A 21541-nucleotide genomic window follows, 5' to 3' on the forward strand; every position below is an offset into this window, starting at 1 on the left:
GAGAACTGCTGAAGTAAGCAGAAATGTTTCTGCCATCTCGAAAGCAAGTTAGAGGTGCAGTGGATAAATGTATGTAGCTTTAATACTTTGTGGGTTGTGAGAAGTTGCTGGAAACTTGGACGGTTAATTGTATTTAAACAACAGGAAAAGTGGCAATCAGAAAGAGGTTTCAGTATCTCGTTGCTCTTGGTCACAGCTCCCATGATTTAAAAATGTTTCCCCTGCCCGTTACAATTACTTTTTTCATCTTTAGAGCTAGATGTTTGCTGCGAGGAATCACAGGCTGGGAAGCAAGTGGAGGAACGCATCGTTCTCTTCATTTGACTAAGTTCTGAAACTGCAGTGGGGAAAAAAGTAATCCTGAACTGCCTCATGCATAAATGTCACTTTTTTTTTTTTGCTGGAACAAAGCTGTGGCAGTGAGTGGAGTTGATTCGGCAAAGGGCTCGTCTGAAACTTGCTTTGCAGAGTTTTGTATGGGTGTTGCCACACGTGTCCGCAAAGATCCTTGAATCTCAGATTTTAAGTTTTATTAGTAATCCTGCTTGTCTGCTGAATTGTGCTAACACTTTGCTTCATGTTTTAACTCTGCCCTAAGGAATATACTATGGTTTCTTATAGTAATAGCCAATAATTGTAACAGATTTGTTTGCTAGGTTGGATATTGGTAAGAGTACCTGCAGCATTCTGGGGTATTTTACAGTTTTCTGCTTTTTGTGTGATTTGTGAAGCATGAGTTACACATATTTTGTGAATCAGGAGTAATTTGTCAGCTGCCTGTAGTGGCCTGTGCAGCACGAGACAGAGTTTTTACATTCCTTCCAGCATATTAAAACACTTTTTGCTGACAAAGTACCTTTCGGTCCCTTAGGTTTACTTCTTTGCAGGGACTGAGACTGAGAGCGTGAGGAAAGACTGACCTCAGTACTGAGAGGTTCCTCCTTAGCTGAAAGACATTCTGCAGGACCCGCCTTCAGGTGCTTTTGTTCATCTGACCATGCCTTATCGTTTATCTTTCCTTCTTTCAGCTGTCGGACTAGCAACAGAAAGAGTTTGATCGTAACATCCAGCACATCTCCAACTCTCCCGCGACCACATTCCCCTCTTCATGGACACGCAGGTAACTCCCTAGGACTGCTTTATCTGGGAATCATTAGGAAAAATGTCAGTGTTCATTGTAGTGAGTTTGAACATATTGATACTCTACATCAAAATATGCTCTTTGAAACTTAATCTGACTATAATTTTTCACCTTTTCTAACTTGTAAGAGGGTCTTTATAGTATAAAAATAAATGTTTTATGTCCTTATCTGTTCTGCACTTTCTAGTTCACTACCATATCTATTCTCCACTCTTTCTGGGGAATTCAATCCTCTTACGTCCTGCAAAAGAACCTGAGATGAGAATGAAGTAAAATAAAATGAATACATTTAAGTAAATATCTTGTTTTGGTCTCCTAGCATGGTTAGTTTGTGCCAGTGATTTAACTGCAGTTCTCATGAGAAGAAACATCCTGCTTGTTTCTCTGTGCCTCCGGCAGCCCGTCAGCTGTGCAGTGTGCCATCTTATGGTCTCTCCAGATCTTTAGGATTCTTTTCTGTTTTTTTTACATTACTGCCAGTTTTACCATGGCAGCAACTGGGAAATGCTCATTTCAAAGCAAATGGGCAACTGCTAGTTAGTCATCGAGGTGAAGTGCGTGGAGATGTTCTTTCTGTAGAAGAAGAAAGAATGATTGTTCAGCCTACAGTAACTACAGGTTTTCAGAAGGGTCACGCATGCAGATTCAACAGCTTGCCTGAACAGCATGTTCCCTTGATGTTTTTATTGCTGAAGGAGGTAGGTGATGTGTGACTACGTTGTTTTCGATATTTCAAAATGCCAGGGAAGAAGGTTGGGCTTCAGGTATGCCCTAACGGGCACCAGTCAGTAGCATGAAACAGCCTGAACGTTTGTGGTGCATCATCCACAGTGGAGCCTGACTGGAAGCACGTCACTGTTGCATGTAAGACAAGTAACAGTTGTTTTCATTATAATTAGACTTTCCTCCTCCTACATGGCAGTATGTTCTGTAAATACTTTCTGGAGACTGAAACTAAGGAAATGCTGAGAAAGAACAGCAAATTGATAGTGGCTCAGCTATAAGGAGCCATCTGCTTCTGTTTGCAGAGCATTGCATCTCAAGAGGTGATATCCAGCCTGTTGAAAGGAAAAAGAAGACAAAACTTATTGTTCAGGGATGCCCATGACATCCTTAACCACTCTAAGTTTCCTTAAAACTTCATCATACTTGCTTGTGATGCTATAAAGCCCAGTCATAGAAGACTGGGAAGTTTTTAATGACATTGTTTTATTAAAATGGCCCATAATTTTCAGATTAAAATGTTAACAAAATCTTAAAAGTAGTATAGTGAAAACGTTTTATTTTTGCTTCAGCATCTCAGATAAAAGACAGGAACAAAAATATGCACAGGGAAATTCCCTTTCACTTTAAACTCCCTTGGTTCTGTTGTGTATGATTTTGATAGTGATAGCTGTAAAATTTTGTTTCAACATGGCTTTTTTCCTGGTAGAGATTCTCCACTTAGTTACGTTGTGCCCTTTACATTGTTCTTAGAATTGATATTTGTTGTATTTGCCAAATTCTAAATTAGCTGTACAAGCCTTTAACTAAAGTGATAGAGAAAGACGCTCCTGAGAATCTTGCTTGGCAGATTGGAACAAGATGGTGATTTGCTCATTGCTCGGAAAACAAATGCAGTAATGTTCACAATAGCAACATTTTCTTTTGATTTGCTTTTCTCCTCTGTCTATTTAAAAAATGAAAAATTGCTCTTAGTGATTTTGATACTGACTCAGGCTTTACAAGCTTATCTTTTATTAGAAGTATGCGACTGTCTTCTAGAAACTAGAGTAACTGCTCAGTGATATGCCATCTTTCTTCAGCAGTAATTGTCAAATATTCCCATTTTTTGTTCTGATGTTGCATATGGGATTTAAAACTATTAATTAAAAGGATATCCTTTGTGACCTCCAAGAATAGCCAGTAGAGCACAGGAAGATAAATTACTTATAATTTGAGTTCTCTACCAGTACTATATTTAGGAGTCTTCCCTGGGAAAAATAATTTATTCAAGAAACAAAAGTAGATGAAATTTAGAGTAGAGTCACAAATATTTTCTTAAGAAATATCATATATGAGATGTGAATTTGAAAACAGGCTGTGATATTTGTTTAGTATTTGAACAGAATCTATCAATCTGTTTGTTTAAGCACATACACTGATAAGTTACCAAGAAATGCTGGAGCCTCTCCCTGGCCTCTTTTGCCTTGAACATGCTCTTCTTACTGCCCTTATGAACCTCTCTTATGAATCAAAGCAAGCACGCAGAGAAATCAGGGAGCCTTTCTAAAATGTTTCTGTTCAGAAACCACTCTAAATCCGAGTCCTGTATAGCACTAGCCTCAGGAGCTATTCTTCAGGATGTAATGTAAAAGTCAGTGGGTGTGATATAGTCCAGTTGACTGTCCATCAGGCAAACCTGCCTCCTAATGAGCACTGATCCAGACAGATACACTTACTATCTGAAACAGCATCCAGATAAGATGCCAGGCAATTTCATATCCTAGAAAATTTAGAGGGAAAGTAGTACTTAAGAGATCTCAACATTTTGAGATGGAAGTATATCCAAACTCTGCCATGAAATCGCTTCTGATTCAAGAACGCTTAATGGATTTGAAGTGTGATAATTCAGTTTTCAAACTGTATGAAATAACGTTTTCCAAAGTGAGCTGGGACCTTGGTGTAAAGAGCTACAGCTGGTTAACTTCATGGGAAAGTCACTCTGCTTGTCTGGTCACCCAGACTTGGATTGAGGTGACCAGTTTTAGGAGTACAGGTTTGAAAATCCTCTTTTTATTCTAAATTATTTTTCTTTCAAAATCTGAGGGGAATAAAGGTTTACATGTATGTTCCCTACATTTTTTGTATTTGTTTGAATCTGGTTTTTTTTAAATCTGAAAATTGCAGAGGTGGTGTGCAGAGTACACCTGTTACAGAGTACCCATCATGAGGTTGATTACCAAGTTACCATTAGGTTGCATTTTAAAGTGAAAAGCTTAAAACCAATCAAAGAAGCAAAACATCGTCTTTATAATTCAGTAGGAAAGAGATAGGTTCTTGCAGCTGGATGACTGAAGTTCAGGCTATTTTAAAATTTACTTTCCACAGCTGTACAGTAGCCAGATTGCTCACTGGCTTCCAGTGGAGACGCTTGTCACTGCTGGGACCTTTGTCCTGCTCCCATCTGCATCTGTAATGGCACGTGGAGGGAGCTGCTCGCAGGCAGCATTGTGGTACTGAATTATATTATTCTGCTCTTTCGCTGCAAGTTCGGTTCCACCCTCTGACAGAAAAATGGCTATTGCCAAGGCCTCTATTTATTTATTATTTTTAGAGTGGGCAGAGGATGTAACATACTGCTCTACGTCCTGCCCTGGTTATCAAAGCTGCAGTTCATCAACATTTCACGTGTGTGATCCTCGGTTGATGTGAGAACTATGTATGAGACAGGGTGTTTCCGCTTTTTTGGTCATTTTAAGGTTCGTGTGTGCTGGAAGGCAGCTTATTCTGTAGCATGCAATAAAATCCTTAGCTGCTTGTGTTAATATTCAGCAAATAATATTAGTATATCCTATGTAGAAGACCACAACAACTTTGTCTTTTGTATTTATTTATCTTTACAAATCTCAGAAGCAAGTTTTACAAAATGGTTCTAGTGAAAGTTTTTGGACTCATTACTTATCTGATGAATGTCATGTCTCTAGATGGTGGCTGAGACTTTCACCTATCTATTGCTCATAAGCTCCAGTTTTGTACTTTGAGGCTGGTGGATGTACAAATGCTTTGGCTGCATCCTTCTTCCAGAAGGAAGAAGGAAAATGTGTCCGGAAAATGTATAGGTTCAGGCCTGAATTATTAACGCCCATGTAACTGTGTTGATTTACCTAATGAGTAATCATTCTGTGTAACAGCCTCCCTTGAGACAGAGTTGTTTCAGGTTCAGTAGTAGCCAACTATAACCCTCGAACAACAAGGCAATTTACCTTTGCTAACACAATAAATAGGGTTTCGATCAGCCGTGGTGAATGAGAGCATTGCACTGAGGCTTCTCTTATTAAAATTCCTTCAACTAGAGCAGATGCAGCAGTATGGGGAAATTTTAGGGAAAGTAGTAATTCCCCTTCTCCCTGTTGTTGTTTTAAAAACTTCACCCAGACTTGAATTGAGTAGAAAAACTAATTGCTTTTCATTTTAAAACTAGAAGCAACTCACAGGGGATCTAATTAAAATTCCAGTGTCTGGAAGGAAATATGCCATATAAATCTGAAAAAGTAGTTGCTTAAAAATTAGTAGTATCTCCATATCAGATTGTGCAGGCTCACAAGAGTTCGAACACCCACATACTTAATTTCAAAATTTAAAAACTGTCATTACCCAATTTTCTCAGTTATTCTGAAATTGTATTTTGATCATAATCTGGGAAGTTTACAAAAGATTGATGAAGATATAAAATGGCAATGGCAGTTCATTGCTTGTTTATAACAGCATCAGGCAATGGGCTTTTCTGTTCAAAAAGCTCATCCTGACACAGGAGGGCTCATTGATAGTAAAGCTTGAAAAATGGGAAGGCAAAGACCGAGGTTCACACCTAAATGAGCAGCCTTCCTTGCTTTGTTAGCCAAGACCAGGCTGGATGGGGCTTTGAGCAACCTGATCTAGTGGGAGGTGTCCCTGCCCATGGCAGGGGATTGGAACTCAATGATCTTTAAGGTCCCTTCCAACTCTAACCATCCTATGATTCTATGATCTACATAACCATGGAGAGGCTTCACTGCTGCTGTGTTTCCTCCTCACCTAAAATACTCCTTCAGCTTTCTGCTGACAAGTAAATGGTGACCCCAGCCCTAGCCATGTGCTGCTACCAGGACATGCGTGTTTATGCACCATTGAGTTGTTCACTTTGTGGCTGTTGTAGCCTTGTAAGCTTGCAGAGCCACCTAAACTGTCACACCGCTCTCTCCGCTCCTAGTTCAAAAGCAGCGTAATGTCTCTTGTTTTCCCACCGTGACCACAAGAATTACAATGAGTACAAGCTTAATAAGCGAAGCCCCAAAAATCATCCAGTTACTGTTTTCTGATCACCCTCTCCCCTTCCCACTTGGGATATACTGGGAATGGGTTGATTGGTGTCCAGTTTTGGGTGAAGACTTGCATTGTTTCATAAACCCAGCATGGGTTTATGAAAGGGACGTTCTGCTTAACCAACTTGATCTCTTTCTATGACCATGTGACCCGCCTTCTCAATGGGGGGAAGGCTGTGGACATTGTCTACCTGGACTTTGGTAAGGCCTTTGACACCGTCCCCCACAGCGTTCTCCTGGAGAAGCTGGTGAATCATGGCATAGACAAGTGGACTCTTCACTGGGTAAAAAACTGGCTGGATAGCTGTGCCCAGAGAGTTGTGATTAATGGGGTGAAATCCAGTTGGCGGCCGGTCACCAGTGGTGTCCCTCAGGGCTCAGTTTTGGGGCCGGTCTTGTTTAATATCTTTATTGATGATCTAGATAAGGGGATTGAATGCACCCTCAGTAAGTTTGCAGATGACACCAAACTAGGTGGGAGTGTTGATCTGCTAGAGGGTCGGCAGGCTCTACAGAAGGACCTGGACAGGTTGGATCAATGGGCCAAGGCCAATGAGATGAGGTTTAATAAGGCCAAGTGCCGGGTCCTGCATTTCGGTCACAACAACCCCAGGCAACGCTACAGGCTTGGGGAAGAGTGGCTGGAAAGCTGCCCAGCAGAAAAGGGCCTGGGGGTGTTGGTGGACAGACGGCTTAACATGAGCCAGCAGTGTGCCCAGGTGGCCAAGAAAGCCAACGGCATCCTGGCCTGTATCAGGAATAGCGTGGCCAGCAGGAGTAGGGCAGTGATGGTGCCTCTGTACTCGGCACTGGTGAGGCCTCACCTCGAGTGCTGTGTTCAGTTCTGGGCCCCTCACTACAGGAAGGACATTGAGCTGCTGGAGCGTGTCCAGAGGAGAGCCACCAAGCTGGTGAGGGGTCTAGAGAACAAGTCATGTGAGGAGAGGCTGAGGGAACTGGGCATGTTTAGTTTGGAGAAGAGGAGGCTGAGGGGGGACCTCATTGCCCTCTACAACTACCTGAAAGGAGGGTGTAGAGAGGTGGGTGTTGGCCTCTTCTCCCAAGGGAATAATGACAGGACCAGGGGAAATGGTCTGAAGTTGCAGCAGGGGAGGTTTAGATTAGATTTTAGGAAGAATTACTTTACTGAGAGAGTGGTCAGGCACTGGAACAGCCTGCCCAGGGAGGTGGTGGAGTCGCCATCCCTGGAGGTATTTAAGAAACGTGTAGACATGGCACTTCAGGGCATGCTCTAGTGCCCGAGATTGTTGGTTTGTGTCTGTTTGTGGGTGGTGTGGTGTGTGGTTGTGGGTGTTTGTTTTGGTTTGGTTTTGGTGTTTGGTGTTCTGGGATTTTTGGGGTTTTTTTTTTTTGGTTTTGGTGGTGTTTGGTGGTTTTTTTTTTTTTTTTTCTGTTGGTTGGACTCGATGATCTCAAAGGTCCCATCCAACCAAATATATTCTGTGATTCTGTGATTGTGTTATGTTACACTGTGAACCAGTTGAAAAGAAAACCAAGCCAAAGGAAAACAAACCTGTTGCCCAAACCCTTTGTTTTTAATTTAGTTTGCTCTTGATGGAGCAGATTGTGGAGTGGTCTGGAAATCACTTACCTCTCCAGTTCTCTCGTCACCCCGTGACACATGTTAGTCTGGGGCTGCTTTAATCTCAACCAGCTGCTGTTTTTCCCCCTCGTGGACTTGTAGACCAGATGGAGTTTGCTGGCCTGTGCTGTGCTGTGCCCATCCTCAGGCCCCGGGCGCCATCAGCTTGTTCCCTCTCCTCCTCCCTACCTGCCCAGGCATGTGGCCAGGTCTGCACACACCTTGCTCACAAAAAGTCGTGGAGAAAGGCTACTGCAGATTTTTTGTGAACCATTTGTATAGCCATTTGTGTGAGTGAATGTTACCTTCAGCTGAGCACGGTGCTTGTATTCTGTTTCTGCTCAGCGTAACAGTTAAGGTGCACAAATAACTTGGGTTAAAATTAATGCAACTTAATTATAAGCTTCAGTAGAGTACTGGATGGGACTGTAACCTCACAAGCAGTGCTGGCTTGGGGGGCGAGCTGGGCACCCAGTACTTCTCCCGAAACAGAGATAAGTCCTTTGCAGATGACTCATCATTGATGTTTGACTTTTCAACATGACTTTTAAAATAAATCCGTTTTATATGGGATCTAAATTTGAAAACATTTCTGATGACCACAGTTATGTGCCTTGCAGTGTATTGCTTGTCCAGTATCTATTTAGTTTTCCTGTTCTTATTTTAATGTTATTTTATTGTCTGTGCACAAAGAAATTGCTGTTGGCATATGTTTACTATGTATAGTTTCTCTTTTGTGCTTATACTAAGGATCTGAAAGAGCAAACCACTTAAGAATATGCCTGACAGAAAGCACACTCGCTGACATGAAGCTTCTAGTTCATCCATAACTTTCAAAGGTTGCTGCAGTTAGTCTGTAAATGATTTTGGCTTTCAGAAGGGCTTTCTATGAAATGGTTGCTTTTTACTTTGAAATAAAATACATTGCAATATACCACTTACCAACCATGTGCTTACACATCATATTACAAAGCCCAGAGAAAGTATTCTTGTGCCAAGTGAAAATTAAGTGTCATTTTTTCCTCGCTGTATACATTCCCTGGAACTTTCATTTTCATATTAGAAGTATTATTTCAGAAAAGTGGTAGTTAGGGTGAATGCTGATACATTATAGCCTGATCATCTTACATGTGTATAGTCCTTTTATTACCATGTGCAATTCTTTTGCTATGTCTTTCTTTTTTCCTCAGTGAATTTTGCATCCATCCTTGAGGTACATTGTGAAGAAATACTTTCTTACTATTCCTGAAACTGTCATTAATGTAATTTCTAACTCAGGTTTTTCATTAAGAAATATTAGGAGAAGCTTGTTTATAGAAATTATTGCAAAATATTAAGAGACTATATTGTGTATGTGTGATATATTACTATTCTGAAAGTAAGAAAGAACATGTACACCTTAGAAGGAGGAAAAATACTGATACATCTGTAGCAGAACTTTTCTTTAGCAAACTAATGCTCAAATGATCAGACTCAAAGCTCCGTATTTTCAATTATTTGTGACTACAACTTGCAGTTGAAAGTCTTCCTGCACAGTGAAAACTTACTTACTCCATTTATTGCAAATGTGAATGAAATGTTTTTGAGTGGTGGTGTGTTGTTTTTTTCTTTTTTTTTTCTTTCTCAAACAGGTAGCAGCCCTTTGGACAGTCCCAGGAACTTCTCTCCAAATGCACCTGCTCATTTTTCCTTTGTTCCTGCCCGAAGGTAAGGCAGGATCTGTGTTCTTTGAACTGGCAAGCAAATAATCTGTGTACTTTTATTTGGAAATGGCCTGTGGGTTAGAAGTTTTTTGATTGTGTTTTACTTTCTCTGGTGTTTCCAATTTTATTTTATTTTTTTCTTTTTTTTGTTTAGATTTTGGCAGTACTCAGAAAGTATTAGGTGCTTTTCATACCTAGAAGGTAAAGTAAATTTAGTAGTCAATACTATCTAGGGAGTAGGCAGTGTTCTCCCAGAAGTATGACATGTAGGGCATGTGATACAACAAATAATTTAGTCATAACGACATTAAACCCAGTTATGATTAGGATAATTGTATCTTAGTTGTAGTCATAGGTGCTCTTCTCACTGAATAACTGAGGTGTATTCTGAGTGTGCTGATTTTCTTTGCTATGTCAGCACAAGGACATACTTAAAATTAGGTGTGCACAACTGTGTGTGCGTTCATTCACTGCCTTCTGACTGGTTGCCACTTTGTAGTTTTCTCTACTCTCTTGGGTGTTGGTGCCAAGAGTACATTATTGCTCTAATGAGGAAAATAGCTGATAATTGTAATTGCAGGTCTACAAGAACTTCTAGAAGAAGAGCAGCATTGAGAGACCCAAATGTGAAGCTATCACCTGTCCTGCAGCGAATGCTAGACAGATGCTGGTCATGCCCTATATCAATCTGAGGGAAAGAAATCTTGGTACTATAGTGATGAATTCAGTGCAAGGAATAGGGTAGAAAGAATAAAGACAGCTGGGAGAAGCAGACAAATGATGTATTGAATATCGTATCCCAGCAGGTAGGCAGAAATGGATAATGATACAGAAAGTTAAATTTTGTGAAGAAATAAAGAGTGGGGAAAAAAGAGATCCCAAGCAGGGTTCGGGTATAGTAGCAGGATTATTAGATTCAAGTGTGGGGAAGATACTTTGGATTTGCTAAACTCTGCCTCAGCTGAAAAAAACCCTGTCTGTTTTAAAATGATCTGAGAACGTGTGATCATCCAGAGAGGAAGTAAGTTTTCTGCGAACGACAGATTTAGCTTGAGGACTAGTTAGAGAAAGGATGGGTCTCAAAACTTCAAAGAAGAATAAAGGGTTAGGATTTGATGAAGCAAAGGTGCACCCTTTATCTGAATGGCAGAAAAATCCTGGAGTGTTTCTTCATTGAGGTGATTTGCCAGAAGACCTGGTGCTCTTGGGTACTGTTTGAAGTGGACTTTGGTTTTCAGGTCTTATGTAAGAAAAAACTTTATAATAGCGTGTGAAATGCAACAGACTGGATATGAATTTTACTGGTGCCTCAGAAGGAAAAATTAGTATTTTACCTGCTGGTAAAACAATTCAAATGGAGTTGCAGCATCGACCTTTATTTTTATAGAGATAGCTGAGCCTGATATGGGTGTATTCAATAAGTTCTGTTGAAGTGAACTGAGTTTTTACCAGTTTTCATAGTATCTGGAGTTCTGGACCCTGGAACACAGGAGGAAAATTGCAGCTTAAACTGTTGTCAAAACTTAACATAATTTTTCAACATCATGTTTCAACTTGATGTTTCAGTACCATTGCTTTCTACAATTTTAAGCAGCAAATAAATGTTTTAATAATGAAACTCTGAAGAGTGCCCTTTCATACCTTTCCAATCTTTTAATCTAATTTTTAAAGAAATAGGTGAATAAAGGTTGACTCTGTCCTATTGAATACTGTGGTTCATTTTACAGTATGTATGTTGCTCTCTACTTTCTCTGTCATTGAAAAGAACACTTAAGCACAGCTTGTTTTAGAAACTTGTTTCTATTTTCTGCTTGCATTACACCCTGAATAGCTATGCCAGCAGTACCGTTATGTGTCTATTAGATTATCACATAGTGATATCAGAATAACTTCTGTATGATGGTATTAAGTAATTGCAAGTGTGGTGCTCTGTTACTCCAGAGACATGCATATTTCACTGTACCCTTTTCACTGGCATTCCATGGGTCTTAAGAGATGGTTCTTACCTCATTTCCTTCTTTTGCCATCACAGAAATTATTTGTTGCTGATTTTCTGCCTTTTATATTTGGTGTAATTTCTTCATTTGTTATCCTGTTTGGACATCATTTGTGATTTCCATTCTTTCATTATAGCCCTGTGATGAGCTGATTCTTGGGACGGAGTAGGAAACACATTTGGAAAACTCAGTTTATTGTAAAGTCAATTTCACTACAATATACTGCAAGATTGTCCTTAGTTTGACTAGTGATTAATCATAAATCCCTTTCTAGACACCCATTCAATGATTGTGCCATAGCCACAAAGTTAGCATGTTCAGGAATCCTCCTGTTTGAATGAAGAAATGCGTGGTTAATTCTGTCCATATTCATTAAAACTGATCTTTGTGGAATACCAATAACAGAAGATGAGGGTTTTTTTCAGAAATCACATGTGCATCTTTGACTTCTCCCTCTCTCATTATCGTTGTACAATTTCTTCCATACAGCCACGGACACAGAGCAGACAGGTAATGTGTATTGTGTTGCTGTTGTCTGTGTATGTGTATAAAATGTGCTTCTGTGCAGCTGAGCCTGTGTCCCTAACAAGTTCCTGCTGCAATAACCCCATTTAGGCATTCGGCTTCTATTCTTTCATAAACAAAACAGGAAACTTTTGCGTTTTGACTTAAGATGATAAACAGGGAGAGCTCTGGAGAAGATGCGCTGTTGTTCAAGCACCTTCTTGTTTTGAAATTGATCTACTATTCATTGAACAGCATTTAGCTGCCATAAAAATACCTCCATAATTAACTAATTAAAATGTAATTTTAAAGGCAAAATCTGCTGTTTATATGTTTTTATTGTGCTAGCAAAGGTTCTATAATAAATAAAATGAAAGACCTAAAAGTTTCTTTCCAAGTCTCTTTTCCTGAAGCAATATTGCATGAGTTGTCTCTAAAAAATATGTTTATTAACAAAACAGTGACGTAACTTTGGAAAGTTTTGCATGAACGAAGGAGGAATTTTCTTTGAAAGTCTTTTTCCCGTTGCTTTTTATTTGGAAGATTTCTACTCTTGTCCCACTTCTTTCTGCTAGATTAGAGCTGATCTGCATTGTCCTGGCTGCTTAGCACATTGCTTGCCTAGATTGCATCAGCAGAAAATAGCCCAAGCATGAAGAGGTGTCCTGACATCTTCTAATTGAGATAACCTTTTTTGGTTAACTTTGTCAAAATGAAAATTCTGAAGGAATTGCAATACACAATTTAGGCAACTCAGTAAAAAAAGGATTAGGCTTTCCTTTTGCAAAAAATGAGTGACCTGTGCATTCCTGACTACTGTTTGAGAACTCGGGGACATACCGTCTTGCTTTGGGACTGAAGGTCCAAACTGAGGTTGAAGCATCGACCTAAATATTTCCCCGGTACCCCTGGATGTTACAAGAAGCTGAATGGAGGTCATTGAAGTTTGGTGTTCAGTCACTGACCACATCATGCAGCGCCTTTATAATGCTGGCATTTGTTGTTTTTCAGGGTTAGGAAAGGAATTTAATTTCTCTTGGAATTTTTTGAGATTGTTCTTTTACATGTAATTGTCTTGCCAAAGAAAACATCACCTGTGGCTAAATGGGGTTTAGCTGTAACATACGCATGCAATAGAAATCTGCACTACAGCTTGATTTTATTTTTTTTTAATGCATGAAACATGAGTCTTCTCCAAAAACTCTCTTGACATAATATTCTTTCAGTGATGCAGAACAGTGGGTTTATTTCCCTCTTGCTCTAAGATAGATGGCAAAGAGAATGATGTGTATTGGTGCCTGAAAATAAAAGGAGCTAGAACTGGAAAAAATATAAACAGGCATTTGTGTCTGGGTGTGCACTGAACTTTTTTCTGAAGATGAGGCTCCATGGGTGTGGATAGTGAGATGATAAATGTTACTGTGAAGATGATAACAGCTGAGTTTTTTTATAAGCACTAAGAACTATTTCAGACCTGTACCAAACATCCGATTTTATAATCATGGAATCATAGAATGGTTAGAGTTGGAAGGGACCTTAAAGATCATCTGGTTCCAACCCCCTGCCGTGGGCAAGGACACCTCCCACTAGACCAGGTTGCTCAAAGCCCCATCCAGCCTGGCCTTAAACACTTCCAGGGATGGGGCATCCACAACTTCCCTGGGCAACCTGTTCCAGTGTCTCACCACCCTCACAATAAAGAGTTTCTTTCTGGTATCTAATCTAAATCTCCCCGCACTTGCATTTATGTATGTGTACCCAAAAAAAGCCAAAATCTTTCCAAAGTGAGTTAGAACAGTGAACTCTTGAATTCAGCTTCACTTTATGATCAGTTACTCATAACCTGCTGTAATAACACAAACAAACGAAGAAACAAGTGGAGGCTGATATGAGGAAGAGACTTCTTTAACATCCATCCCAACATGCAACAAGAGACGTTATAGGACACAAAATGCGTGTGAGACCGAAATGAAATCAGAGGCAGAAGAAGCACTGAGACTGAGCCGCATGTAGTTCAGTTTCCATCCTCACTGGGGCGGGTTTTGAGGGGAGAGGAGGGTTTCAAGGAGGGCAATACTGATTCTTCTCAAAGCAGTTGTATAGTTAGTCAGTTCCTCAGTTTTGACATTGGTAAAACAAGACCTTTTCTGCAGTGTCTCCAGGATGTTTTGGCTATTTTCCCTGAGGGTCATGTTTCTTTGGCTACAATAGGTAAATAGCTACTAATAGTATATTGACTGGAGAAGAAAGAGACCCTAGGTGGAACTTCTGATTTCTATCTGCTCTGTGTTTTGAGTAGACCTCTTGGCTCTGCTCACGTCTGCTGTAGTGGATTTAATTCACCAGCTGTGTCAGGCGATGTGCTAGGCAGAATGCCTTCTGACTAGGTAAACCAACAAGTCCGCTTTCAATTGATTCTTGATCTAATATGTTTTTTTTTTTCCTCAATTTGAAACTTTATCTGGAAGGCAAGGAACTGCATGAGTACTAATCTTAGGCATGACTGTCTTTTCCGGAGAAGTTTGAAAAGAGCTGATTTCATTTGTCTGTTTTAGAAAATCCAATTTTTGCACAACTGGTAATATTTATAAAGCATCCACTAATACAGGAATCTGATGCCCATTTACTTTAGCTTTCCCAAGGATGCTTACTTTTGCTTTTAAAACTTACGCTAGCTGCTTTTCCACAAAGATCATTGTAAGTAGGATACCTGATTTACCCGAATAACTCGAGACTTTAGTAAAAATGTGAGGTTAAGAGATTTGAGGGAGGAAAATGCTTATTTCCTCCAAGCATTAGCCACAGTATATCCCTGACAGTAATTTGCCTTGCTTCTTTTCCCCAGAACGGATGGGCGCCGCTGGTCCTTGGCCTCCCTTCCTTCATCTGGATACGGAACAAACACTCCCAGTTCAACAGTTTCAGTAAGTGGCACAGATTTTTTTCAAGCAATTCAATTTGTACAAGCACACCCTAACAAATCAGCTTCCGAGTCTTTACTAAAATATCTGATCTTTCTTCATTGTTTTGCTAACATTATTTAAAATACTAATTATTTTAAAAATTATTTTAATTATTGGTTCTGCTGCTTTTTCCTCCATTTCCCAGCTCCTATCATCTTGCACTTTGCCTTTAGCATTGGTGAAACCCCAGTGCAGCGCTTGGCTCGACTGATGAGTTGAGAGGCACAATGTGTCAGAAGTGGCAGGACTCTAAGAGATAGTGCATAATTACTAGCCAGCTCTCCGCTTTTTTATAACTGGGAAATGAAATTCATGTCTGCTTTCAAGTTCTTAGCATGAGAACCTCTCCTAACAGGGTAGCAGAAAGAAAAACTGATAATCCACATCTGTTACTCAGCTCCAATAATTTGAACCGCCTAATGAAGCTTTTCAGTTCTCATGTATGTCATGAGAAAGGCTGGCTGCAGTTTGCCCGAGTTCTGTACTTTCAAAAGGCTAATATATCATTAATACCAGTAAGGTAACAGCACAGTGTTAACCCTTATAAGTCTCGGATACTTCATACAATGAATCTTACTCTTTAGTTTCTGCAAACTAGATGTTGTGGTTTAATAACACATAACAACCTTGCAAAGCCAAGCATAGAAAACTTAGAAATGTTAAGGCTGCCTGTACAGACTTAATGTAACACACTTTTGTATCTTGTTATGGTGAGTGTCTTCAGCTGTGTGGTCACATATCACTGCCTCTTTCCATAACACTTCTAGTGATCATTTTGTTTTATATGTACTATTTAGAGTATGTTCCTAATAATTGCAATACACGATTAATTAGGGCTCAATACTCCACGCTATCCAAATTTTACACTGAATGCAGAATCATTATTTCCTTGTGAACTGTTCTGTTAAGTTTGTCCATAAACTTTCTAGTGCCTCTCAAACATAAATTTATCATCACAGTTCCTTAGGAGGTGAGTGTTAAATTCAGTCTATATAGCAAGAAAAGAAATTGGGGTCAAAAGTTTCCTTTTAGTATAAATTGATATGATTAAAATTATATTTTGCAACATTAATCTCATCTCTATAGCTTCATATGTTCAGACACATTCCCGCAGACTCTAGTTTGCACAATTTCCACAATTTATTATCTTTTGTCCTTCAAGACAGTTGGGGTTTTGTTGGTTTTGGTTTGGGTGTTGTTTTTTTTTTTATTCTGTAGAGGGAAGGTGACTTGATTTCAGTCTCCTGGTAGAGAAGTCTCTGTGTGTGTATGTGTACAGATAAATGGGCAGGAGCACAGAAAAATGTGGGACGAGTTTTCATAATCAACATGAAAAAGATGCCCCTGGTTTCGCTGCCAAGCAATATTATATACTCAAGCACCTGAGAGCAGCTGTTAAAAAGGAGCTCTGCTTTTGCCTTTATAGTCTTAGGTTAAGTCTTTGTGGGCATAAGCCATGACTAAGTCTTTTTCTGGGTGCAAGCTATGAGAGCATGGATCAAGTCCAGTTACTTTCTGTATGGATGACATCCAAATAGTTTGATCGTCGGTGGTCACTGAGAGCTTCCAAGATGCCTGTGAAAGTGACACCTTTGGAGACCAAACTGCCTGCAGTGTGTGAGTCCTTCTTACCTGCAGGTGTGATTGGCAATTTTTCACAAATTTATAGTTCGACCAGCCTTTGGGTAGATGTCCATGGAGAAAGCAAAACTAACAACAACAAAAAATATCTGTTGGAAGTATCAGTAATTGCTTTTAAATAGGGACATGAAAGCTACTTTTGGAAAGTTCTCAGCTTTCTGACATGGGAATGAAAGCATATTTGTCTCTTGTCATGATCCCACAAATAGCTAGATCATTTTGATTGATGTTTTTCCTGAAAAAACCCCCACAACCCAACAAATCTGAGATAGGTGTCACATAGAAAGTTCAAATGGTGTAAGTGTTGTCAGCAACAGAAGACAAGGTGATATAATGAGAAGCATGAAGTGATATTCATATGTAGATCTGAATACACCTTTCTGCAGGAAATATTAGATTAAAACCTGTATTTTCAAGTCTTTTTTTTTTCCTAAATGACTGAGTCTCTCATCTCTTGTCCTTTTGCTGGTTCAGTGTTACAATCTCAGAAAGACGTTGAAATGGGCTGTTTAGTAAGTAGTGATGCAATTCTTCAAGCTATTAAACTTAGTATTACATTTCTAAGCCAATCCTACTTAATACTTGTCTATGACAAGACTACTATCATCGTATTTCATAGATCAGAATTAATTTGAATGGATCTGAATTACACCTCTGAAGTTGATAAGTGTATTATTCCTGCATAGACTTTAAAACTGAAGTAAGAAGTAGTCAAGGGGCTTGTCAAAATTAATGCCGCAGATGTGAATTTAACAGAATTTTGGGCTTCCATTTGGCCTGATAAGTCCTGGAGATTACATTTCTTTTCCAAGCAAGTTAGAAGGAAGCCAGTAGACCTTCTTTCTGGTATATGTATCAGTTGGAAATGAAATATCAAGAGGAAGAGCCTCAGTTCTGTGTTCTGCTGTCCTGAGTTTCTCTATGACAGTTAGAGCTGACCTGCATCTCTGTGGTCATAGACCAGCTGCTCTACCAACAAACCAACTGAACACACCAAGACATTTACCTAGTCTAAGGTCAGGGGAAACCTGTAGATTCTGCTTTATTTTTTTGTGTCAAATGAGGAATGACACTTTTAAAAAATACACATTTACTCTTTTCATAAAAATCATGAAGACCAACACTGATAAAGCTGAAGAATCACAGAATCATGGAATGATATGGGGTTGGAAGGGACCTCTGGAGATCATCTAGTCCAACCTCCCTGCCAAAGCAGGTCCACCTAGAGCAGGTTGCACAGGAACGTGTCCAGGCGGGTTTGGAATGTCTCCAGAGACGGAGACTCCACCACCTCTCTGGGCAGCCTGTAAAGACCTTTTTCCAGTTAGATGAATATAGAGCAGTCATTTGAATGGGCCAATATACAGTTATTTTTAAACATCTAATCTGCTATTCACTTTCTAGATGCATAGTTAATATATAAGTTACTATAGTATTAGATTGAATATTTTTACTGGAGAAGAGTTGGCTAATTCTGCATCTGTAATTAAGACACCAGGGGGATGTTTGTATTAGTCTGCTGCAAATATTGAATACAGTGATGTGATTACTTAAAAATCAATACTTCAGAAGGGTTTCACTTTGTTTTTACGCTTTTTCATTGAAAAGTTGTATGCCTTAAGACTGTTAGAGAAGCCCTTGGCAGAGAAAAGTCCATTTCTCATCACGGTCTTTATCTTCAGGGCTTTCTTTAATTATTCTGTGGAATTACAAACTTCATGATCTGATTGCTTTTAAGGAGGGAGCGTTTTGTTGGGTCATCTATGGGTTGACTAGCACTGCTTCCCCAGTGATTTTGTTGTTTGGAGACATAAGGCTTTTAATGCTTTTTTTAGACTATCAGCTTTGATTATTTTTTTTCCCCTCTAACTCTAGTTACTAGTAACTCTGTGCTAACCTTTCTTATTGTGGTAGTTTAATTTTGTTTCGAATACAATACCAGAACTTGAGTACCTGCTGGTGCAGGTTTGTACGACAGCGTCTTTAATACTTCCTGCTCTGTTGCAGGATTCACGTTATTCATCACGAGCGGGATGCCAACTGACACGTACCTTTACTTTGAAAAGTGCTGCTGTTTTTTCATAGGCAGGTGCTTCTTCCCACTCCTTGTGTTGTGTAAGACACAAAGACAGACATCAAAGAAAGCTCTGAAAGTCAAACAGGGCTTGCATAATTCTGTACCACTGGGGGAGACTCTTCCCTGTGCTTGGCACAAGCAGAGTGCACAGCAGAATAGCTGTGGGCGAAGGGGCTATCAAATACCCGGTCTCCGTTTTGGCTTCAGCGTGGATTAGATCAATGTAAGCTGATACACCATCTGGATAATCATCACTGTGTGGACGATGTGCTGGAGATGACTTCCCAGCATGATCCCTGCACACTTAGACCTGCCTGAAGGAAAACATTGGAAGTGGTGGTTTCCTGTTTCAACCACACTTGGGGAGTTTGTGCATGTCCCATGGCTTTCAAGGGGGTTCTTTTCTAGAAATACCTCTGTGCAGCACACAGGGAGTGGATCTGGGGTCTGGAGCCAATTATTTTTATCAAAGAATATAATCTTTAGGTTTATTTCTTTTCTCATGTTCAGATCTCCATCTCAGTCTTGGCTAGGATTCTCTAGATAAGACTATGCTAGGATCTGCAACAATCTCTTTGGTTTCTAATTCAGTTCAAGTGTAGCTGTAACCTTCTTGACAAGTTTGGATGTACCGGTTTTAGTTGATTTCAGAGTATTTTCTCTTTGCTATCAACATTACAAACATGCAGGACGTGGAGAAAAGCCTTGTCAGGATTTGCTTTCATTGCTTGGCCATCCTTTTTAGCTTTCTTTCCCAAAACTGATCAAGAGCTATTAAGTCTAGAAAAGCATGCTAGGTGAGTTAAAGCTTTGGTCATACATGTTATATCGTGTATAATTCCCTCCTACCAATACTCCTGGTACTAGGATGCAGTGATTTCCAGTTGTAGTGAGGGTCATTGCAGCAAAAAGAAAAGCTTTTCCACTGGAACAGTGTACATAATTAATTTCATCAGATCAATAAGGAGCCTTGGAACTTAGATTAGATGATGTTTTTAATAAGGCCCACTGGTGTTACTCAGTGCTACTCTGGATTCAGCACTTCTTCCCTGCTCCCCACCCCCCTCTTTGTTTTCAAAGAGGATTTTTAATTTGTCCTTACAAATTTTCTTTTATTTTCTTACTTTTGTAAAATGGAAAGGGGCATTGAAAAAAATCACACAAGAAAAAATGCATTCGTTAGTCGACCTACAGCTTTTTCCTCCAGAACATCTGACATTTGATGTTATTAACAATACCCACAAATATTTGTTTTAATCTCAGGTTTCTTGAGGTTCAGGAATTAAAACAGTTTTATGTCTATCATTATCACAGGATGTTTGTCATATAAATGCACCAACTTATTTAAAGATGAATAAGCTGTTTATAACAAGAAACTCTTAACCTTACAACTCTGCAAAGTCAGCTGTTTTAATTTATTATTCCCTACTTGGTTAGAGAAGAAGCCTGATGGCTACAGGGAGAAATAAAATCTTGGCCATTTACAATAGCAATTTCTAATGAGAGCCAATAGTCAGCAAAAACTCTCACGACTACACAGCTCCATAGCATTCTGCATGCCAGTGAAACTCCTGAGCTAAGAGAGCATGAGGGAAAGGGAAAGAAAGTTGCTCACCACTCCAGGAACCTCCTTGTCCTTTCCAGAGTAGCGCTGGTACTCATGTACCTTCCTTTCTGTCTCCTGATAGTAAATTACCTGCATGATAGTAAATTACCTGCTTTAATGGTTCCAGAATCGGATGCAAAGGTTCCCTATCCTTCTCCCAAAGTTTTCCTGATCTCACCAGCTCTGTCATTGTACGTAAGGGTTGGCTTAGCCTCATGAGAACAATAAAGAGAGGCACCTGGTCTGATAAGTAGCTTTCTTTTCCGCTGGAGTGTGCAGTGTCTGGCAGAATCCGTTCCTCTTCCATTCATTAGCTGACCCCTATGCATGCGTTTAGTGCATTTCTTTTCTGTATTTTTTTCTGTACTCAGTCATCATGCTCATCTCAGGAGAAGCTGCACCAGCTGCCCTTTCAGCCCACGGCAGATGAACTTCATTTCCTGACAAAGCATTTCAGTACTGAGAGCATCACTGATGAGGAAGGGCGCCATTCTCCAGCCTTGAGGCCTCGATCTCGCAGTCTCAGGTGAGCTTCAAGTTGCTTGTTGAATTTGTAAGATGATGGACACATGTATTGCATTTCTGTGTGTGCTTTCAGCCCTAAGAACAACAGTCATTTGTAGTTATTTTGTTACGTGTTTGTGAAATTATTTTAATCAACATTTAACCCACCTCACTTAATCAGAGAGGACATTTTTTTTTTTTTTTCACATTTGACGCTGAGGTTTTGGTTTGCAAAATGGTTAGTGTAGTCTGCTTTTGCACTTCACAATAACTCTGTGAAAACATGATCCACAAGTGTCTCGGACTACATCTATAGGAAGTAGATTTCCTTTAGTGAAGTTTCTTCTTAGAATTTTGTTGCATTAGTATAAGGAAGTGATTACAGTCACTGTTAATAACTTTTCCAGCAGTGCTTCGGAAGGGGTATGAAAACTAGAGTAGATGAAGTCAAAACCTTAAATGGAACTGCACCCAAGAGCAATTTTGTAATAGTACTGAAAACATTTATCCTGCATTAGGAGTTGAATAATTTTTACTGTTGCTTCAGAGAACTGGTTGTTCAGAGATAGTTTTCCAGGGATTATTTCCTTGTGCAGTTGATATTTCCATACTTAAAACCAGAAGCAACTAGAACTTCATCTTTCACAGAATTATGGAATGACTGAGGTTGGACAGGACCTCTGGAGGTCATCTCATCCAAACCCCTGCTCGAGCAGGTTGCCCAGGACCATGTCCAGAT

The 21541-nt window shown here is 39.7% G+C and overlaps 1 protein-coding gene across 1 annotated transcript in view; it reads left to right on the forward strand.

Annotated features, from left to right (window-relative positions):
* The window catches only part of MAST2 (microtubule associated serine/threonine kinase 2), a 198906-nt gene that overhangs the window by 125246 nt on the left and 52119 nt on the right, over positions 1 to 21541 (forward strand). The window contains exons 5-9 of the mRNA XM_074152183.1: positions 1029 to 1120; positions 9439 to 9514; positions 11997 to 12017; positions 14857 to 14935; positions 20670 to 20824. Coding sequence (XP_074008284.1) covers positions 1029 to 1120; positions 9439 to 9514; positions 11997 to 12017; positions 14857 to 14935; positions 20670 to 20824 — 423 coding nt within the window. The remainder of the gene's footprint in view (positions 1 to 1028; positions 1121 to 9438; positions 9515 to 11996; positions 12018 to 14856; positions 14936 to 20669; positions 20825 to 21541) is intronic.

This window comes from Numenius arquata, chromosome 8, assembly GCF_964106895.1.
Source record: "Numenius arquata chromosome 8, bNumArq3.hap1.1, whole genome shotgun sequence".
Lineage (NCBI taxonomy): Eukaryota > Metazoa > Chordata > Aves > Charadriiformes > Scolopacidae > Numenius > Numenius arquata.